General features: G+C 34.5%; 1 protein-coding gene across 2 annotated transcripts in view; it reads left to right on the forward strand.

Moving 5' to 3' along the window:
- Positions 1-1,445: 1,445 nt before the first annotated feature.
- The window catches only part of LOC126818157 (ADP-ribosylation factor-related protein 1), a 70,015-nt gene continuing 50,476 nt past the window's right edge, over positions 1,446-20,984 (forward strand). Inside the window, exon 1 of one of the 2 annotated variants that reach the window (XM_056100439.1) lies at positions 1,446-1,731. Coding sequence is in view for 1 of the 2 variants with exons in the window: in XM_050545378.2 (XP_050401335.1) it covers positions 17,706-17,723 (18 nt within the window). In the remaining variant the exon portion in view is untranslated. Of the gene's footprint in view, positions 1,732-17,447; positions 17,724-20,984 lie in introns of those variants that run through there. The other variant, XM_050545378.2, reaches the window with a different exon arrangement.

Below are 20,984 nucleotides of genomic sequence, written 5' to 3' on the forward strand. Positions count from 1 at the left end.
TAAAAACAAGCACATCAGTATATCTCAACGTGTTTGGCTACGTTCTCGTGGCTACTTATTGACGTTCACGTAGAAGAACCCTCGACAGTAAAGAGTCCGGGAAAAAATTTCCCCCATAGCACACTGCATGGCGCATTACCGTCTTCATTAGCCGTGGCAAGAGTAGGGTTGCCTGTCCAACCTCGTGGGTTTTCTCCGGGTACTCCGGTTTCCTCACACTGCTAAAACTAAAAGACCCCTACGCGCAAGCGAATTATTGAAATAAAATTGAATCATGTGTTAGTCCCGAAATGACCTAGTTTGTGTCGCGTGGACGTTAAACCCCATTTCTCTCTCTCTCTCGTCTTCATTGGCCCAGACGATACAGAAGGGCGTTAAACACCACTTCATTTCATATCGACTGGGACCAGGAAGTTAAAGTATTTCGTATTGCCTAACAATACTTTATGTGGATTATACAAAAACTCAAAACATCAAAGGTATACATAATCTCCAGACTTGCATGCAATCCGATCAAAAGAATCTCATCAAAAGAATTCGGAGAAACTTGTTCAATTTATCATGTCTGTGTAAACACTGGATTGCAAAGGATTCGAAATCCTTCAAATGTCGATTAGAGATATTAATAGAAAAGGACCGGAATGGATTCTTATCACACGATATACTGAAACTAACATATAATTACTCTACTGTGATCACATGGTCATTCTGGGAGATAATTTATTCTACGCAGTTTCCGTCTACTGCTCCATCCGACCTACTGTTCGTATCTCTTCGCAAACCCTGGTAAGTGCGAACCGAGCGTGAGCAATCCAGAAGGGTTTTCAGGGCCCACGTCGAGACTTGGTCTGGTTAATACGAGTCAGCATGAACTAACCACAGTGCAACATCTGGGGTTATCTTACGTAGACTCACTGGCAAATGATATCAAGAGTGTCCGAAAGAGTAACCATATCATGTTTAATGCACGGAAATCCATTACAAACTTCATCTTTGAGCACAAAATTGACAAATGTGAGAGAAATAACATTGAGTTTAATGGCGACCTAACAGCTTCACCTAATCCATCCGACCTTAAACATGATAATCCATGCCCAGTTAAAATCTAGAATATAGCTTTCGAATAATTTAGTTAGTATCATTTACCGAATATTATTTCGATCACTAATTAATTAGCAAGAATCTGAAGGTCCGCTTATATCACGCATCCGCATCATCCCGGGTGGTACAGAATAATAGTAGAGCGCAAAAGCTCGTTTTGTTTAACCACAGGCATCAATATGGACATTGACGTCTAACAAAAATTAAATCATACTTTAAAATAGAATACTTTGAGTTTCATTATTTTCGACCTTCAATGATTGAGGAAAGGTTACAAGGACATACAAAATACATAAGGCAGACTTTCTACTTGTCAGTCAATATGTCATTGTATACCATTACCTACGTCCGTTTAATTCACAAATTGATGCGTATTGATGATCGCATTGGCCAGGTTTTTGAAGTGTCTCGGCCATATCAAAGATTTCATGTCAATTAAACATTATTTACATGTGACGGCTGTGCATCTACTTTCTATTGACATCTTGCAGCCTCCAGCTACGGCCGTATTGTTGATGGCGTTTGGTTGAATGTTCGTCTGTGGGATGTTTTTGTGTTTGGGGGTCCATCTTGTAAATTGGAGAACATTTGTCGGAACATGTGGCATCCTTCTATATATATTAAATAAAGGTCAGCTATACTTTTATTGTTCTTTTGTTGTGACATTCACGTGTTGAACATGTACACGTAAGTAGGGGCCGTGGTTGGCGTTTCTGTCAGTCAGTGTGCAGGTGCGACCCTCAGCTGTCCTCTGGTCACTTCAGCTGTCTCGCTACACTGCACAATTCAAGCTTTCTTCCCACGATGTTATATATTGAGAGATTGAAGTTCTCTAGCCCAGCTGTAGATAAAGGAGTAGATTATGACATAGTAGAGTTTATAGCACCTATATTATTCGTCGTATTGGCTTATAACACTTTAAACTTCGCTATCCATACAATCAACCCTCGAGTCAAACAAAGTTAGCTGTGGGGATCAATAAAACGACACAAATTACTCAGGTTACTCCCGCTGTTTCTTACCCACACTTTAATTTCTCATTAGCTATCGTCATCAACATCACAAATCTCTATCTTTTTATCAACTAACACTGTTGATTTTTTCCACAACAAAAGACCGACAAACTGGCATTTCGTGTTATAGAGAAAATATTTCAAACACAGCATATTATGTTTGACAGTTCTCTCAAAACACGGAGACATCTTATTGAATTTTAGTTATTAAATACTAATAGATGACTTGACTTTCAATGACATTGCGATTTTAGGATTACTTTTGATGACTCAGAAACACATAATATGACCAATTTCTTAGTGTTTCAAATTTTAACTGCAATGTAAGTCTATCCTTACATTTGAAAGAGATACTAGAATTTAATGTACAGTATTCTAAGCATCGATTAATCGATTTGATTTGTTAATGTTTGCTGTCATGTTAAAAAGTTCCGAAAGCAAACTGATTTGCAAATTGTTATTCGAAATGTCTTAAATCGATAATGGTTTAATGCGATAAGAAATAGATAAGTATAATAGATAATTTTGTGGAGTTGCTCCCCCTTGCATGTGGTAACCAATTATCCCAAAAAGTGCACGCAGTTCACAAACAATGTCACCTACAGCCTACCCAGTTTCTAGATAATATTATTGAACTTTAAATTTGTATCGTTTATGTTTTCCATTCATAAAGTTGTTTACAAATAAAATTAACTAACTTCTCCCAAATGTTCATGCCACGCCATGTTTCAAACGACCTTACTCCATTTCTTTTCTAGTAATGGATCGAATATTTATCCACCTCCAACAAGACGAAGAAATTGGCTTTCTAAATTAAGCTGAAGTCAGATGAGAACTGTTTAAAGTATTCATGAGACAAGTATTGACCGCCATGTCAGATTCACTTATTATTCATTAAATCGTCTTGTGGATGGTAGTCCATATGTTTAATACCGAATGTTTCAATACCAGAAAGATAAGCCGATTCCTCCCGATTAACACCTTGTGATATATACACAGTTGATATTTTACAATAATTGAGGATTATTTTTTTTTTCAAAATGACGACTCATTGTGTGTTTGAAACAAACACGTGTTAAATCGGCATTATATCTTTTAATAGAGCTATATAACATCTGCCAAATAAGAACATAAGTCATGAAAACAAATAATTCGGTTCCCAGGGATGATGGGAGGCGGCAAACAATGGCCTAAAATCATTATTGATAACAATAATAATACCAAAAAAAGAGGAACTATGACAAATGGTTTTGTATAATTTATAATGTTAATCGTTGTCCTGCCATATGTCAGGGAGAAAGGAAGCAGGAAGCAACCCTTGAGTCAGCTTATTAACAAAATGGCCCAACAGGAAACGTCTGATTGGTGATCATTTCAGTTTGGGTATTTACGATACTTAATTTGAGATCGACCTTAACCTCTCGAAATTTTAAAGAGGTTTGGGTCATTTTACGTAATTATTTCCTTATTAGTGATATAAGGCCTTATACGGGCAATACGATTTCTCGAATTACGGATCTTTACCATGTATGACTAATTAGCTATATAAATGGCTAATTTAGATAGGGCGAAGATTGTTGGGCGACATAAGCAGACGTAATGAATACATTTAATACAAATTCGTCAAATTCCATGGGTGCTAAATGTAATGTAAGGACAATTCATTAACTATCCTTACAACCAATATTTTTTTCTAACCTCGCTACAAGACGTTTCAGTTATAAGCCCGGTTGGTGCAGAAAAGTAGGACGTTAAACCCCATTTGAGTCATTGTTACCAACTAAATACTGTTTTGTATTAATGGCGATCCAATGCAGTGTTTGATTCGGATAGTTTTGGTCAATTCTGCAGACTATCAAACCAAACATACGTATGTTAGTCTCGAAATAACCCCTCAAAAGTGTGGACGACGTATTAAATGTTGACCCCGTCAAACGACAATTTTAACACAGATACCGAACGTTGATTCGTAGTTTTTGCCTTTCTGCTCCAGTTCATCAGTCTTGATCAAGTTTTACCTATATACTGCTGCTAATGTTTGTTAATCGCTATGGCTTTAAACCTATAGTCTATTGACGAGATAAAAGCTGATCTAGTCATGTTTTATGACTAGCTAATGGATTACTATATCTCCAAGCTAATTACATGGTCGCTGATTAATGGAACACGTGCAAAACTCTTTTTTGAAAAACCTAATTAACTTCCTTGTTGACTTGGTTATTTACATTATGTGACCAGGTGTCCATCAAAACCCATGGCAGACAATCTTATTAATAATTTTAACTCCGTCAATGTTATTATAGGTGCGCTGTAGAATGAACTTCCCCACGGCTTCGTTGTTATGTCCTTATATTTCAATATATTATCCCAAATAATTTAGTAGCGAACAAAGCATCAAACTACATGTAGATGGACTGATCATGATCGGCAACCTTCGACCCCCTACAGCAATTACCCATGGCCGTTGTTATCTTTGACTTTAACATATAGAAACTGACCTTCATCCATTTTGGCTGAACCTAAAGATGTCAATTTTGAAATCATGTGGCTGTAGCCAATTCTTGTATTGATACTGACAAGGACACTACTATGTATGTAGATTTCAATCAGAGACAACAATTTCGGCCATGACAACAAGTAAATAAAGTTAAGAAAGACGTTTATGTAAAATTTTCATATCTTTTTAATTTATATCTCACCATTTTATGGTTTTATGTCTTCAACAAATAATAACTTTAACAAATATATTTTACAAAAAGATTACAAATATACAAACGATACAATATAACATTGACACGTAGTAACAAAATGAATTTTCTTTAAAGTGAAATGACATGAAGCCATTCATTCAACCACTAAATATAATCTATTTCCATATACTCTAATTATAATAATATCTCTCACTCTTCACACAAGTTTCACTTATACCATAGAGTCTACACTCACACAAATGAGTCACAAATGAAACCTAAGTCCAAATATGAATGTTTTTTGGAATAAATCGGTGATTTGTACACAATTGAGTTAAGTAATCCAACACGAATATTTGTTAGTTACTGTAACAAAACTCGAACATTGAGCATGTAATGTCGGAGACGTTGTCGGAGGCGCAACAGCCGGGACAGGTAGTTAGGTAAAGTTCAATTGCATCAATTGTTCACTTGGTTCATGTTACGTTGACGTTCCTTCACAAGCGTCACCCGACCTCCTTGTCGACTAGTGTGTTTTTAAACATTGAAAACTGTACATATAAGCAGTTTCTGAAAAATACAAATAATAAAAAACATGAATACATTTTCATAACTATATAAATACTCTTTATAATATGAAGGGGATTTATTTTGTAACTGTATCTTTCATTTACTCTGATAAAGTGAACTGTTTACGAAACCCGACGTGCACCTGTGCTGACTGTATAACACCGCTCCCATACCATGGAGGCGCCAGTCTGTCGCCGATATGGTCTGCCAACAATTTGAGGTATTCTAATTTGTCCAGCTGCAAGCTAATAGCTTCAAGCTAAAATTCACACAACTTCTAAATGAAATATTGAAAAATACTAACCTGTTTTTGTTCGTTAGCACATATATTTTTGAAGTAATTTCTTTTACTTTGATGGTGGTCTTAATTCTGCTTCTTCCATTTCAATATCACGTACACAGTTGAAATTCTGAAAGACAAAAAATGGAGAACATTTAGTAAATAGTTATTATTAACCTTGGTTGTTTACGAACATAGATGACATTTTTAGAAACTGATGCGAGATTGCCCTGGGCTGTACAAGAAATCAAAAATAGCTATGTTTATTAATCTTTTGAAGATAACTATGAAAATAAAACCAGAAGCTGGGTATCCTACATAAGAATAAGAGATACATTATCCAAGAAAAATCGCTGTGAATGTTACTATTCTACAGTACTGAAAGCTGGTTGTAGGCAAACATAAAATCAATACATGAATGAAACCTACCTCTTTGAGAAGGGAGTTCGACGCAGGTTTCTCCGATAATGGCGTCCGGCTTATGGCACTGATCTGAGGGAAACCAGATTTTGTTGGGTGAAATTCTAGTGCCAATTCCAAATCCAGAATGTAATCAATCACATGTTGTAAAAGGTCCTTTTTAGATATTTTCTGTCCATGATTCACTGTGGGCACTAAATCCTTCAATTTGTGAAAGCAAGCCGTCATTTCGGCTCCATCGTCGAATTTTCCTTTGGTTATTTTTAATTCCTTGATACCGAAGTCGGTGGATGGGACACGGGTTTCAACAACAGCCTTCATTTTCGGTTGAGTGATGTAGGTAAGTAAATCCAAGTGACTTGAGTAAAACTAGTAGATTGCGATAGATGAGCTCGGTTCGACTGAGAAGGTGGATATGACTTCAATAATTGCTCACTGGCCTTATATACGAATCTGACTGTGTGCACAAGCATTCACACGTAACAATATCCAGAATAGGCCCCGCCTACTCATTACATATTGCGAGAGACACAGTTCAATCGATATGTCAAAGCCGGGACGTCTTAGCCAATCAGCAAGTTTGTTGTTATTAGTTTGGGTCTTTAGTCCCGCCCTTAAAGACTATCAGTTAATCTCTCACAACCACAAAATAAACACTCGCGGCTATTGGAGTTATTTTACGATTACTTTACCATTGAATAGGGTATATCGTAAAAGTTAAGAATATCGCGCAATTTCAATAAGGTTTATTTTTTTAGAATGGCTTCAGTGAGATGGACGATAAAACGACAGTCACCTCAGTCCTCAAAAAATTTTCACATGACATTTTCTATCATATTTTGCACGTGATAACTCGGTGTGAACCACTACAATCAAGAACACCGTTGGTAGACGGGTTGGCGCCGTAGTTGTGACGTCACCCATTCAACACTGTGTGTATATCCTCTCAAGCCGGCGCCGGCTTGGCGGTCGCTAGCGTTACCGATCTGTCAATCAAACAAAACTTCAAAGAAGCCGCCCTCCACTCTCTGATAAATTGCATTAAAATTCGTCACCTTCGGCCCTTGGTTACTACTCACTTGCACACCTGCGAATTTGCATATATTCATGTGTGTTTGGAGTGTTTTGCTTTAGAAGGACTGGCGCCAGGCGAATTCGAAAGATTAACGAAAATAAATAAGTGTCTCGAATGGTTTTGTAGTCGAGATGGTGACGAGATCATGTTTTGCAGGGAGTTTCGGTATTTTGCACCAAACAACCATAACATCTGTGGCGACAATCTAAATGTTCTACAATATTTTCTCATCAAGGTCCATCAGTATCTTTACCGGTGGGCAGACTAACTAAGGTGCATCCAAACACTTAAAAAGAAACTTGAAAAGGGTTTAGTCACGATTCTTCTCAATAATTTCTAAATTAAAACTTTTGAAAATAGCAATTCACGAATAGTCAATAATATTTAAACTGAAAATTATCAAATTTTCCAAATTAATGAAAATGTTTAATCTAGTTTTTATTTCTTAAGGAAAACATTTTAGGAAAAGTACATTGGTAGATTCAGTCGTATAATTTCACACGGTTTGGGCGACAAGGTGACACTGCATTGAGTAATACTCTTCACCATTTGACCCGTCAGTATATACAGGTGGTCTCTCTTCAGCAATCTTAACTCACACTTAAAAATAGCGTGTTGAAAACACTTCCTCAAACAGTCACACTCGTTCCGTGAAATTACTTTAGTAGTGCTTAGTAAAAACAACTCGTTGACTATCGGTGATAATAGAATTTTGTCGAGGTGTTAATGATTTTAATTTAATTAGCTTTCCTCGCGAGGAAACCACGTCTCTGAAAAGGTACTAGTCGGACGGTTCGACGCTATTAACTTTTTGTATTCAATCAGCTCTATCCAAGTTGCCACTAATGATTGTCTGGCGTGTAACGTTGAAGTCATTGAGATGTTTTGGTTTAAATGCAGATTTCTAGAATAAACAGACACGTCGGATAACTAGCATTGTTATGGCTATACCATGGGTGTCATTTGTCTGAAAGTCGATGCTTATGTCTTTCAAATAATCAAAAATCCTCGACAAGACCGCTCGGATGTCTCCTTGAAGGTGTGATTCCACAAAAACAAATTGTTTTTTCTCTATCTTTCGAGGAGCTAACATGAATTCAAGGCAGTTCTCTTAAGTAGTTGTCATATTATCCATGAATTTAATTTATTTTTAATGGGGTAATGGATTTCACATGAAGGTATGGTGACCACACTCGAAGTTGCATGCCATTTTATTAAATAAAATTTTAGCAGCTATGCGAGGTCGTTTAGTTTTTGGCACCATCTTTGAGATAAATTTAATCGCCGCGTCTTTCTTTGGCATAAGTTGGTAATCCAGCCATGGTGTTTTGCAGACTTCTGACTGTTTTCAATTCTGGTGTCTGATTGATGCCACAATATGTTCCTGTTTAACAAGTTGATTATCTCTCAGATACAGCCTGTTTTTCTTCAAGATAATATGTCGGCACCATGTTTCTACAATATTGCAGCTGTTGAACCGTGATAAAATTGGCGACGCAAGTCTGCCTCCTTGAAATGAATATTGCCTATCATGTGTTGTATATAAATTTTGCACCATAAGTTCTGATAACTTAGTCTGTCTTTAATTTTAAGCTGATAAACTACATTTGTTGCACATAAAATTCCACGAGTATATTCTGACACCCCTTGATGAGCGAATTAGAAGGTTCATAAAGGTACGTCTGTGATTTAAGATATTCTAACTAGCAGAAAAAACACTTGTTGTTAATCTTTCTCCTCCTTGGCTGCGCGTCATACAAGATGGAAAATCTGTTACATCCATTATTTTATTTTTTAAGCTCAGTTTTAGTAACACACCTTATTTTGTCTGGAATTGGATGGAAAAAAATCCTGCCACAATTTTTGGCGCATTATCCCGATCTTTGAACACGTGTTTCTGTTTCACAAAACAACATATGCCACGAGCATGGCCGACATGATGCACCCCTATATTAGACATTTCACCAAGTTTACTAACTAGCCCAGGTGTGGTGGACATTTTGTTCGTTCGTCCATCTGTTCTTTATGAACAAAGAGGCAGCTGAGAGAAACTTCATCCGCCCTTTCCCACACTGATTAAGAGCCCATCGCCATATTTAGAGACCGAAAGATACTCGAAAACTTTGGCCAGAAAAGTTTTCAAGAAGTTGACCAGCATGCTACAATACTTCTCCATTTTGGATATATTAATACGTTCACTTTTAGGCCCAAAGGTGTATAATTCCACAGTTGTTTGCTACGAGTCGCGTGCCGAAGTGTGCATAAAAGATAAGACGCGTGCGCTTTGTATTCAGAAACGCTGGGAGGTGGGACTTAATGACATTCAGCCATTGTTGACGATGATAACCTCATTACACTCAGTAAACAGCGGCGCGTGCTAGAAGGGATTTCCCCATTATTCACCAATCAGATTATGCCACGTCACACAAAGATAACCCATCAAGCTCTAAAAATAACTTTTACATTTTTTACTCAGTAACTTTTATACTGGAGTCAACCGAGTTCTAAGACTGACAGAGAAGTTTGTGCATCAAGTACCTACTGTATCCCACGGTACCTGTGCGAATTAAGAATATTATAACAACCGAGATGTCGTTTTCTGATATGACCGTTAAAATACATTTATGACGGATCTATAACTGATTAATTAAGAACTTATGCGAATTCTAATTTTAATGGTACAATTTGAGTGAAGAATATAATATAAATAGAGTGGCATTCACATTAAAATAATTTACATAACCACTCGTTAAACAGACATTATGCAAGAGCTAAATCTACCTATTGCATGTCTTTCTTGGGCCTTAAATGTTATATAAACTATTAATTAAACATTTATTAACATGACAAGACCATAACCAACGTTAGATACCACCGAATGGCTCCGATTTTAACAGCTTAGAACGGTACGATCATTTAATGATTTTATTTAAAAAATGATGAAGCGGGACCAAGCCTCGATCAACCAGTACGGTGGTTCCAATCAATGCACACATCTTGTCGAAATTGCAAATATTGATAACTTCGCTCAGAATAAAGTAATTTGAATGAAATTTTCAATATATTCATTTTGCATTATCTGCTTTTGAACTATTATAGCAATACTGACCAGCTCTTTATCTAAATCGTACATAATCCTTCTTTAACACAGATAACACTTTTCGAGGGAACGCAACTGTACCGAACCCGTTTTGTTATGAAGTACTAACGCCAGCTCTTTTAACTGACAGGGTACGTTATTCCTTGCAAAACAGGCGAACCGCTCTATGTGCCATTCTAACTTTCCGGTCAACAATGATAAGCTGAAATATTCAGTTAAAAATTTAATGACAAAAAGTTATGGAAAAATTAAAGTAATGCCATATTATATATTGTTATTGGATTTATCTCTCGCCATCTGGTTTGTAATACTTGAGAATGGTGGTAAAGATGGATTCCAAAGATAATATGTTAATCTGTGACATGTTGTTCTATCAATTTGGTCAACAAGAAAACATGTAGCACTTCCGACATGAAGTGGTCTCCTACATGTCCATGTAATTGGTGCCCGAGGGGCTTCCCACGTTAACCAGTTAACGTCTCTGAGAATTTATATGTATCTTATTAATCTATGAAGCAAAATACATTGGATTACATAAAAAAAACATACAAGTTTATGTGCACACGTGAATAAAAAACTACACAGAAAACAAAAACTCATAAATTATCTATATAGAAACAGAAAGATGGGGTTCGAATAACATAAATGATTGGTGTACAATAGCTGCTAAGAATTTTTGATAGTTCCACCCTTTGCTCAGCATCAAAATGTTAGATTGTTTGGAATCATTAAATTCATTTTGAAAGACGGCCCCTTATATAAAATTAGCCTAAAACGTTCCACTATCTTCTGGAATATATCTGTGTAAATGGCTTACACAACAGCATAGTTACTAAGTTAATAAATCTGAAAATTTGTCAGATACGTATTCTATAATTACAGACTGACCGTGAGTCATTCTATGAATTTGGTTCCCCCCAATCGTCGCTTCAGCCCAGCCCTATCCCCACTTCCATTACTACCACCTCTGAGGTTTTAGTGGGGGTAGTAATGGGTGGAGCTTTGTTGGAAAGCTTAGATTTAGATATTTTATACATGTTCAACTTCTTCTTCTAAGCCACCGTTTGGAGTTCAACTAAATGTGATAGGCATCTTGCTTGGGTGGTACTGGAGAACGGAGGAAAATAGATATTTCCTCAAAGAAAAATTATTCACCTATTGATAGCCCTTGTTTTTCCCACCCGAAATGTATACACCTTCATGAAAACAGTTTGACACAGTGTTATTAAAAAACACTGATCTGAAAACTATTCAGATCGATCAATGTTAAAGGAAGTTATGGCCATCTAAAGTTCTCGTTACTTTTTATTGATTTGATGCCGCCATCTTGTTCTCTCTAATGTCAGCTGGCGGTTGAACCATGTTTCTTCGAGCTCAAGACCTTAACCTAAGAATACTTTCAGTTCTTGTTTCTGTTTATTTCAATACAAAAAAAATCATCATTGGCTGCCTGGCGCACCGAAGCTTTATAAATGTAACTCTTTTTATCAGTTATTAGAACTATAGCATCAATCACAACGCATTTCAATATCTGATGCCATTTTTTCGCAAAACGTGCAACTGGCGTTTATAATTGCATAAAAGCCACCTGATCCCAGTTGGATCTCGTAACTGATAATTTCTTTACTCTAACTTTTCGCGACATTGTTGTCATTCACGTGGCTTGATGTTATTTAATAACTAAAAATCACTCGTGTATTATTTTTACAATAGAGCTGTTACAATTGACAGATACAACAACAATAAGGTTATTTGTTAAATGGTTCAAAAGATCCAGGCAAATCGTTCACATATCTCTAATTAAATAAGCTAAAGAGATACACACACAGGTTCGACACCATTAACGTTCTTGATACGAAGATATACAATTTCGTGTTCTTTGTCGTTCGTGAAACATTAGATCGGTTCAATTTATTTATTCAACATACGATCTACATGTGGTGTTCGTTTCAGCCTATCATGTTTATAATTGCTTATCTTTGACGGCTTTTGTTCCTTATAATGACGTGAGCAAACACGTGCAATATTGCTACGTAATGAACACGTGCGTTTGCAAGTTGTGACGTAATAAAGAACCTGTTTGTGTCGACATGAGAAACTAAAGATAATTTATGTCACAAATCGCCTCTCTGTCTATAAAATAAGAAGGCCTTTGATGACTTACTACAAAGAGTTTTTAAGACACAACATTCGAGATGTTTTAGATACATGACAAACTTCCACAGCGGGAATGAACAACTGTTTATATATTAAGACAAGGTTGAAGATGTGCTTTGCAATACTTCGAATTACTGTAATTTATATCACAACCGGCGAAAAATCTTTTGCATAAGAGCATTTATGAATTTGAAGATATGAAATTGGATAACCTCGGATTTTTAAAAATCAATAAATAAAATTTAAGAAATATCTACATTCCCGATATAGCCTTTACTCAAAGATTTCACTGACTGTTTTCTGAGATCTGTCAAAAAAAGCTACTTAACAGATAATAATAATAAATGATATCCAATTGTTTGATTTAGAAAGTACAGCAAGAAGAATGTATTTGCTCAAATTAGAATGAAATGGTATTAACGTCCAAACGTCATATACATGTAATTTGCTAGTGGGGAATTCAAACTGCCGGTGGTTCTTTTAAGTGCACACAAACGTATACACGGGACCTGGGTTTTTCGTATCACCCAGATGAGTACTGTCATTATAACTAAGTGAAAAGATATAGTGGCGTCCTAGAAGCGTAAAGCTGATCAAACTATTTCTTCTCCAAGATGTCTATTATGTAAATACATGTATATCTGTGTTAGGGACCGTGTGTGAATATTCTTTTGAAGACTCAAGACTCACCCTTCATCTCTACAGAGATAAATGTTCACTGAATCCAGTTTGCATTTTGTTAAAGAATGAATCAAACTTTAAAATTACCTAGTGCTTAAAATATTATTATATTGTACATTTTCGCCGAAAAGGCTTTATTGAAATTTGCATATTTAAACATACATTATGCAAGAGCTAAATCGGCCTATTGTAGGTCTTTCTTTAGTCCTGAAATGTTATATAAACTATTACTTAGACATTAATTAACGTATCCAGACCATAATCAACTCTCGATGTCAACGCTGGCCTGCGATATTTGTTGGATTATGATGCGATTTGCTGCATAACTTTCCTTCACGATTTAACGATTAAATGGATATCGAGACTATGATTTTTGTCCTACCAACTTTAGTAATAATGACCGATGCGATGCGGAACTTTCGTTTTCTTATTTCTCGGTTCATAGTGGATCAATTTGACTGAAATTTTCAACAAATTGCCTTTACATTATCTAGTTTTTAACTATTATAGTGAGAACTGCCAACTCGTTATTGAATCTCCCATAATGTATTTTTTTATAACTACTGTTCTCGTAATATTCAACTAAACAGAGACTGGGTATTAGATAGAGATCGTCCCTATGTTGATATCTTTGGAAGAGGGGTGGATAGTAATTGACAAAATGATTATAATGACCCTTTTCTGAATAGCATATTTCACATTGAGCTTTAGCAATCCAGATTTGAGTAAAATGTTATAACAATGGATATGGTTATGTTTATATTTATATAATAAAATGTTTTTGGGTGCTTACCTCAACTCATCATGGTATTTCATTGTTAAAAAGTATTTAAACTATGAAACTTATACGATGTACTGTCGATCAAATTGGGAACCCGAATGTTATCGATTGGGATTTGAGAGAAATATATGTTTTCGGCTGCATATTCAGTATCTACAATTCATTTATTTTTCAAAATTTTAATTCAGAATTAAAGAAGTCTAGACATGGCTTGGAATTAACTGAAAATGTCGCGCCAGGAAAATTATGTTGCCTATATCGAAAGGTACTACATTGATTTAAGATTCATTGCTCCAAATAATTGGAACCTCAGCTGTATGTATAATTAATTAATTACCAACTGCTCATTAATTCTAAGACATTTCCCACAGTCGTCATTAACATAGCATAGAAAATTATAGTCACGATCATGTAGATTTGATTAGTGAAGAAACTAGAACAGAAAAACCGAATTAACCAAGTCTGAATTAGCCAGAGATCAAATTTCTAGCTAACGAATAAATTGGTATAATGGTGATTTAAATAAAGCTTTTCAATTATAATACATGTATTCTACTTTGGTTTTACTTTTGTTATGAGTGTATTTTTAAACTAGGATTGGTCGGAAACCCAGCAAAATACTTTATAATGATGAAAAGCGGTCTAAATCCAAGCCCTTCATTGAAAATACATGTGTTCTACTTTTGTTTTAATTTCTTAATAATTGCATCTTTAAACAAACGTATATCAGAAACCCAGCCAAATAATCTATTTAAGTAACAGATTTAAAATATTTGATTATTTTTAAATTTGGCTTATCCAATCATTTACTTGTTTCTCGGTCCTTATTATGTTAATATCTACTATATTCTCCAATTATTATTATATGAATAAACATCATTAACACAGGGCAACATGTATAACAATTGACCTCTTAGTCACTTATTGAAACAATAGAATATAATGACCCCAATCAGTGTGTCAGCTTCTACACTAATATTTCTGACATTTGTAGCATATTAACTGCATTATGTATCATTCACTATATCAGCAGCTAATGGACTGTCTTAATCGTCTACTCCGTCGCAACATGTACATGTGTATAGCTTGTCATACGAGTAATCGGTTATTCAAATAATAAGCTTGTTGTCAAATTAATAACAGGTGTTCAATGTTTTGACTAAAATTGTCGTAAATTGAAATATTTACTCTGTATCTCGATATATCGGACACGATATGACATATTTCGAACCCGGATTTCAGGCTTTTTTTGTAGTGGCAGCCATAAAAGACGTCGACCATACAATTATATGAGTCGAGCATTTAGGACTAAAATGCGTGTTGTTGGAACCAGCACGTGATCGAAGAGTGGCAAAAGGTGGTTTCGGGAAATAAAAAAAATAGACCACCTCCCCTCTTCGAAGTTAAAGATAGTCAATTCAGATATTTAAAGTAATGTTGCGCCATTTGCATTTTTCTCTAAAATATCAAATATTGCACCACTTATCCCACGCTAATGTACTCAGATTGATTATATAATATTTAATTATAAAAACAAAATCAAAATACTAACGCTAGATAATGTCCCGGCTTGGTTTCAATGGAATTTAAAACAGGCCTACCAATAACATTTGGCAGACAACAAAATGGCGGTATGCTTATTACATAGCGAAGCAGCATAGATCGATGAAATTTCAATATCCACATATTTTTTCAAATACTGAATGGAATTCAACCAATTTTGAACTGATATTCACATTAGTGACTTTTCTTTCATAATATTGTTATTTGCAAGTTAGTTCTATAGCGCTTAAATAGGCATCGGCACTTTTATTAAAAGAGATCTGAAAATTTATTCAAGTCCGATAATACCAAACATTCTGTACACAATCTCCAGGCAATATAAAACAGATTCATGAGTTATTCATGATATATCTGATGGCTTTCTAACATCGCATACTCATGCGTTAGTAACTATTTTGTTTCAATATTCCCATCATTCATAATAAAACTGTTTCAGTCAAGGTTTAATCGTGTACAATAATGATAATATTTAACAGGTCAAAGTGTGGGTGGTGTTATATTTATGTAAGTGTTGTCATGCTTTGTTAAACCATATTGCCAAGTATTATTAAACTTTAACAGATAATTATGAAAGAACAATTATTAATTTATTTGGGCAACGTTTCGACGAGTATTTTTTCGACCTTTTCAAGCAGGTACAATAACAAATGCAAGCAAAAGAAAGCTGAAAAACGTTAGCTAAATAAATTAGTAAGTGTTCTTGTATGTGTTATAGTTTGTCGCTCTATCCATCTACACACTAAATGACTAAAGGTTTCGCAAGTGTTATTGTGAATAGTTAAAAACAAGACAGCAAACAAGTATTTTAGCTACTTAAACTAATATTATAAGTCAAGAACTTAGTCACCTGTTGTCAAAAACGTTTTATCATCGTAAACCAAGTTTAAAAAAAAGTTAGTCAAGAACTTAAGTCAGCTGATTTGTCAAAAACTTTTTATGTGTGATCGTAAACTAAGTATTGAATTTAGTCAAGAACTAAGTCAACTGTTTTTGTCAAATTAACAATAAACGTTGTATTGGGATTGGCGATTTTATTCTACAGAATATTTGGGCTAGCAACTACCGAATTCATTCAAAGAGAGGGTTGTGAAATTGGTTTAATAAAATTAAATTGTTTGTTGGGGGGAACTGAAAGACTTTACAATTAGAACGACTTATTTTATTTAAAAGTTTACATAATGTAAAGCGCGGCTTCTTTACTGGGATATCAAGAGCGAAATGTATAGTTAGACTATAGGACAATAAATTTGCTGAGAATAAATTCTGTGATTTATATAGCCCAATTTCACAAGTATATAAATCGTGTCTGCTTTTTGTAGGATTTTTCTGGTGCAAAAATCTGTTATATACATCTATGTAAAAATAATTTGTGTTGTATTCTGGAAACCATCTTGCTTGAGGAATGTCGGGATTATGTAGACAAAGTTTGAACATTAAATGTTTTCTTGTACATATCTATCCAAAAACATTATTGGCTTGAGATGTGTACAAACAGAATACAATACTTTGTAGCGTTGTTACACAGTTCATTTAAATTGATTTTGAACCGTTTAAGTGCTTGGCGACAAAAATCAAATTCACCTATTGGTAAAAACAAAAGCTTCTTATAAGATGGCGGATCAGTGTTTGCCAAGAACACAACCACAGCCTAACGATTAGAAGCACTGCCAATTTACATGCTGTCTTTAACGAACAAACAATGTTTACAAACTAACAAACGTATCCTTGTTTCTCGCCATGACAAACAGTCTTTCTTCGAATATATGTGGAATGTCGGTTCAAAGAAAACATGGCCCAATATCAACAAAAATGGCGACTTCCAGATACAAGAACGCGGTTTGGGGTATTTTAACAAATCAGCTGGTTACAGGTCGAGCATTGTACGTGATGGGTCCGTGGGGAAAAATGGAGTTTAATCAAATAAAAACTATTGTTTTTGTGCAGCTTTAAATATATGCTGATATATCATGTGATTTGCACGGATTCATTTGGTTTCCAGGCCAAATGGAGTCATTGTTTTTCAGCGTTTTCTTTAAAAAGCATGATATATTTTCTATCTTTGACATCTGTAAATCTGTGAAACATTCGTCTGTGGAAAAACAGTCAACCCGAAATGTCTTCATATAGGCAATCTCCATTAATAATTCTTTGCGGTTACATAAGTTGAATCATTCAATTCAGATTGCATCAATTAATTCAGGGTTCTTGGAATATTCTTTACAAATGAAATCTAACATTAAATTATGCTGAATGTGTGTTATGTAAAACGGTGTGATGGTGCCAGCCAGACTCGTAAGTTGTCATGTATGAATAATATTTATCAATTTTACGATTTTTAAATGACAAATGAATAAAATATGAAAGGAACATGTGACTCTTTTTTTCCCGTTAAATTACTCTTTTTTTTATTTGCGAATATTTTCTTATAACCACGAAGGGGGAAAGTGGCGGTGTTCTCTATCCAATTGTCACCCTAATCCTTAAATTAACGAATATATTTTAATGTTAACCTTTCACAGCACCCTGGTGACAATTTAATACAATTACAATGATTGTACGGTGTAAATTGCTAGCGAAAAGAAGATATATATCGTCTATTTGGCCCTATTTAGACTCTTCCCACCTAATCTTTCTATAACCTCGCCGATCGGCGCCAGTCTGTCTCGCTCCCGATTAACTCATAAATTGATTACGTAAGCACAACAATGGCTTCAGTGACGTGACCCTGGAGTGCAAAGGAATCTAAACAATCAAACAATTTATCACGTGCATATATACTGAAGTCCTCTCTACCTTACCTAGGTGATAATAGTATTTATATGTCCTAGGGATAATAGATACAATGCATGTCTATTCTTACAATAGTAAATCATTTATTTTCAGACAAATAGTAAATACCGATACAGTCCAGAGATAACCCTTATCTGTCAGTATGACAGCTCCTCCTTCTTAAACATACTGTATAGCTTCAAAAAACAAAACTACATTTGTTCTTTCTTCAGATGCCAGAAAACGATGAAACCATACCCAAACCATAAAAAACTAAATATAGATGATATCAAACTTCTGACATTAAAATTCTGCTTATTTTATGTGGAGATCTTTTTCTTAAATTTGAAAACGAAATAACTATTTATTTATGTATGTCTAAGTGAGAAATTTAAAAATCATTTCAGAAGAAAGAAGCATCTGAGTCAAAAAACGAATTTATTAAAATTTAGAAAACCTGTCTATAAAATGTTGCAATTAAAAAAGGGTTACGGTTTTGTGTTCTCAATTGAAATCTGCCATTTTACGAGTGATGTTATTGTATGGAAGGTGGTAGATATAAAATGTTTTGATGTTGTTTTTACACCAGTATAAATAGCATACAGAAACATGATAACATACCTATTTCAACAGGTGGCTCACACAGATAGCTTAATATATTAATGTTACACAAAAATATATCATACTTATAACTTCATAATATATACATATATGACATAAGACATCTATTATAAAGATTATTCTAAATCTTCCTTGAGTAGAAAATGAGACAAAAGTAAATAAATCTTACGTATTCCATCAGGATTGTGGAATAACGACCAGAATTAGTAGGATTAATGTAGCCAGATTTTGAGGATATTATTCGATTGATATTGAAAATATTTTAAGAATTTCATATTTTAACTTGAATCTAGAATAACCATTCCCTTAATTAATGCTTGGAAATTACCATTTTGATTACATAAATATATTAGTAGGCATTTTTGTAGGACGTGACAAGCTGTTAAAAACCTTATATATTTAGCTCTTTTTTTAGAATTATGAGAAAAACAGGACACGTTGTTGTGGGATTTTTTAACTAAAAGATTGAAGTTTGTTTCTTCACTTTCAGGATGTGACGCTATCTTTTCATCCAACCACGCTACGTTTATATAAAAAATGAAGTTATCTTTTATATATCAATTATATGACAGGCCATTATATAATGATGTTGTGGTGGGGAAACAGGAAAACCTTAAACAATTGAACCCAAAGGTTACAACTATCATGTAACACTCCCAATATCTGACCTTTGTTTCTGTCTTCAACATAATAAGGCTTATGAAAGTTTAATAGGGGATGGGTATCTCATTAATCTTTTAATATTTGGCGACGGAGTCAATCCGATGATAACTGGAACAAGGTCGTAAGAACGATGCTAATGAGACGGATTGTAAGTCAGTATCCGTCTGACCTACAAAGAAAAGAATTCAGAAACTTATTCATAACCTTAGAAATATGATCTATTTCTGTTATAACATCTACACAATCTGGATTCACAAAAGAATATTCAGGTACTTTCGTTATTAAAATTACTGGTGCATTTTGTCATGAAAAGTAACATTTTCATAACAGAGAGTTAATATATTTGGCAACAGTGTTCTGGTTTGACGAAAAGACGGTAACACAAATTTTCACTGAAATTCAACAAAATGCCCTTTGATATTTGTGCAAAATTAACGTTGTACGGTTTCAAATATGTTCGTTGCAGTGGGATGTCAGAGCGCACGACCTGTATTACTGTAATTAATCTGAATGCTATTACAGTGTTATTTCTACAGTGGTTCGAAATTGGCTTCAAATTATTTTACGACCACTTATCTACATGGTGTTACTTAAACGATTTAGCATACTATTAATCTTAGGCGCCAGTCTGTCTGGAACTTGTACCTTATTACTAAATAACAAACAGGGGTAATCGGGTTAGTGTGGATAAATAAATAAAGTCATGTTGGAAACAATACATCAATTAAGTAAGTTTTAATGTCTAGCAGTTAGTTTAATTAAGCGATAATGATATGATTTCTAAAGGTGCTAGAGATGATCTTGTTTAATCTTTACCTGTTAATCTTCCTTACCTTGCTTAATCGTCAAAGTCCGATTTATGGTTTCGTGATGAATCGTCTTGAAATTGCAATAAATAGTAGTTATACAAAATTTTACGTACGTTTTTTTTATATAACTCGAACCTCATTAAATCAATCATCAAATATTGGAGGTACTTTACTTTTTAGATCTATTTCCTTATCGACGACTTCTCAAGGTAGCAATGGCATGGAAATTAAGGGTTATTTATTTTAGATTTTCATGGGGGCTTTCCCCTTTAGTCATATATGTGAATTTCATTATATGCGACCAAGCAGTTGTTCACTTAGTAGAACAAAATTGATTGGTTATTTTAAAAGAATAAGATATTGATCGGGTTTGAAACAAAATGCCATCGGTCAGAGGTGACCTTATACGCTCTCGTAAATTATTCCAGTGACGACAGAAAATATTTATCCTACATCGAATTTGACATCTAACCATAAAAATAAAACGGACCATGTTTGTTTCATATTATGTAAAGCTAATTTCGGTATACAGTAGATAATAAGATGTATCCCTCACTTATCTACCAATCTTTATAGAACATGTGATAAACTATTTAGCAGATTATTACTAAATTTATACTTGGAGCTATGTAATTTTATTTGTGGTTTTTTTTTTAATGATTTATGTAGACGTATAATGTCATTATACATT

The sequence above is a fragment of the Patella vulgata genome, chromosome 4, assembly GCF_932274485.2.
Source record: "Patella vulgata chromosome 4, xgPatVulg1.2, whole genome shotgun sequence".
In the NCBI taxonomy this organism is placed as follows: domain Eukaryota; kingdom Metazoa; phylum Mollusca; class Gastropoda; family Patellidae; genus Patella; species Patella vulgata.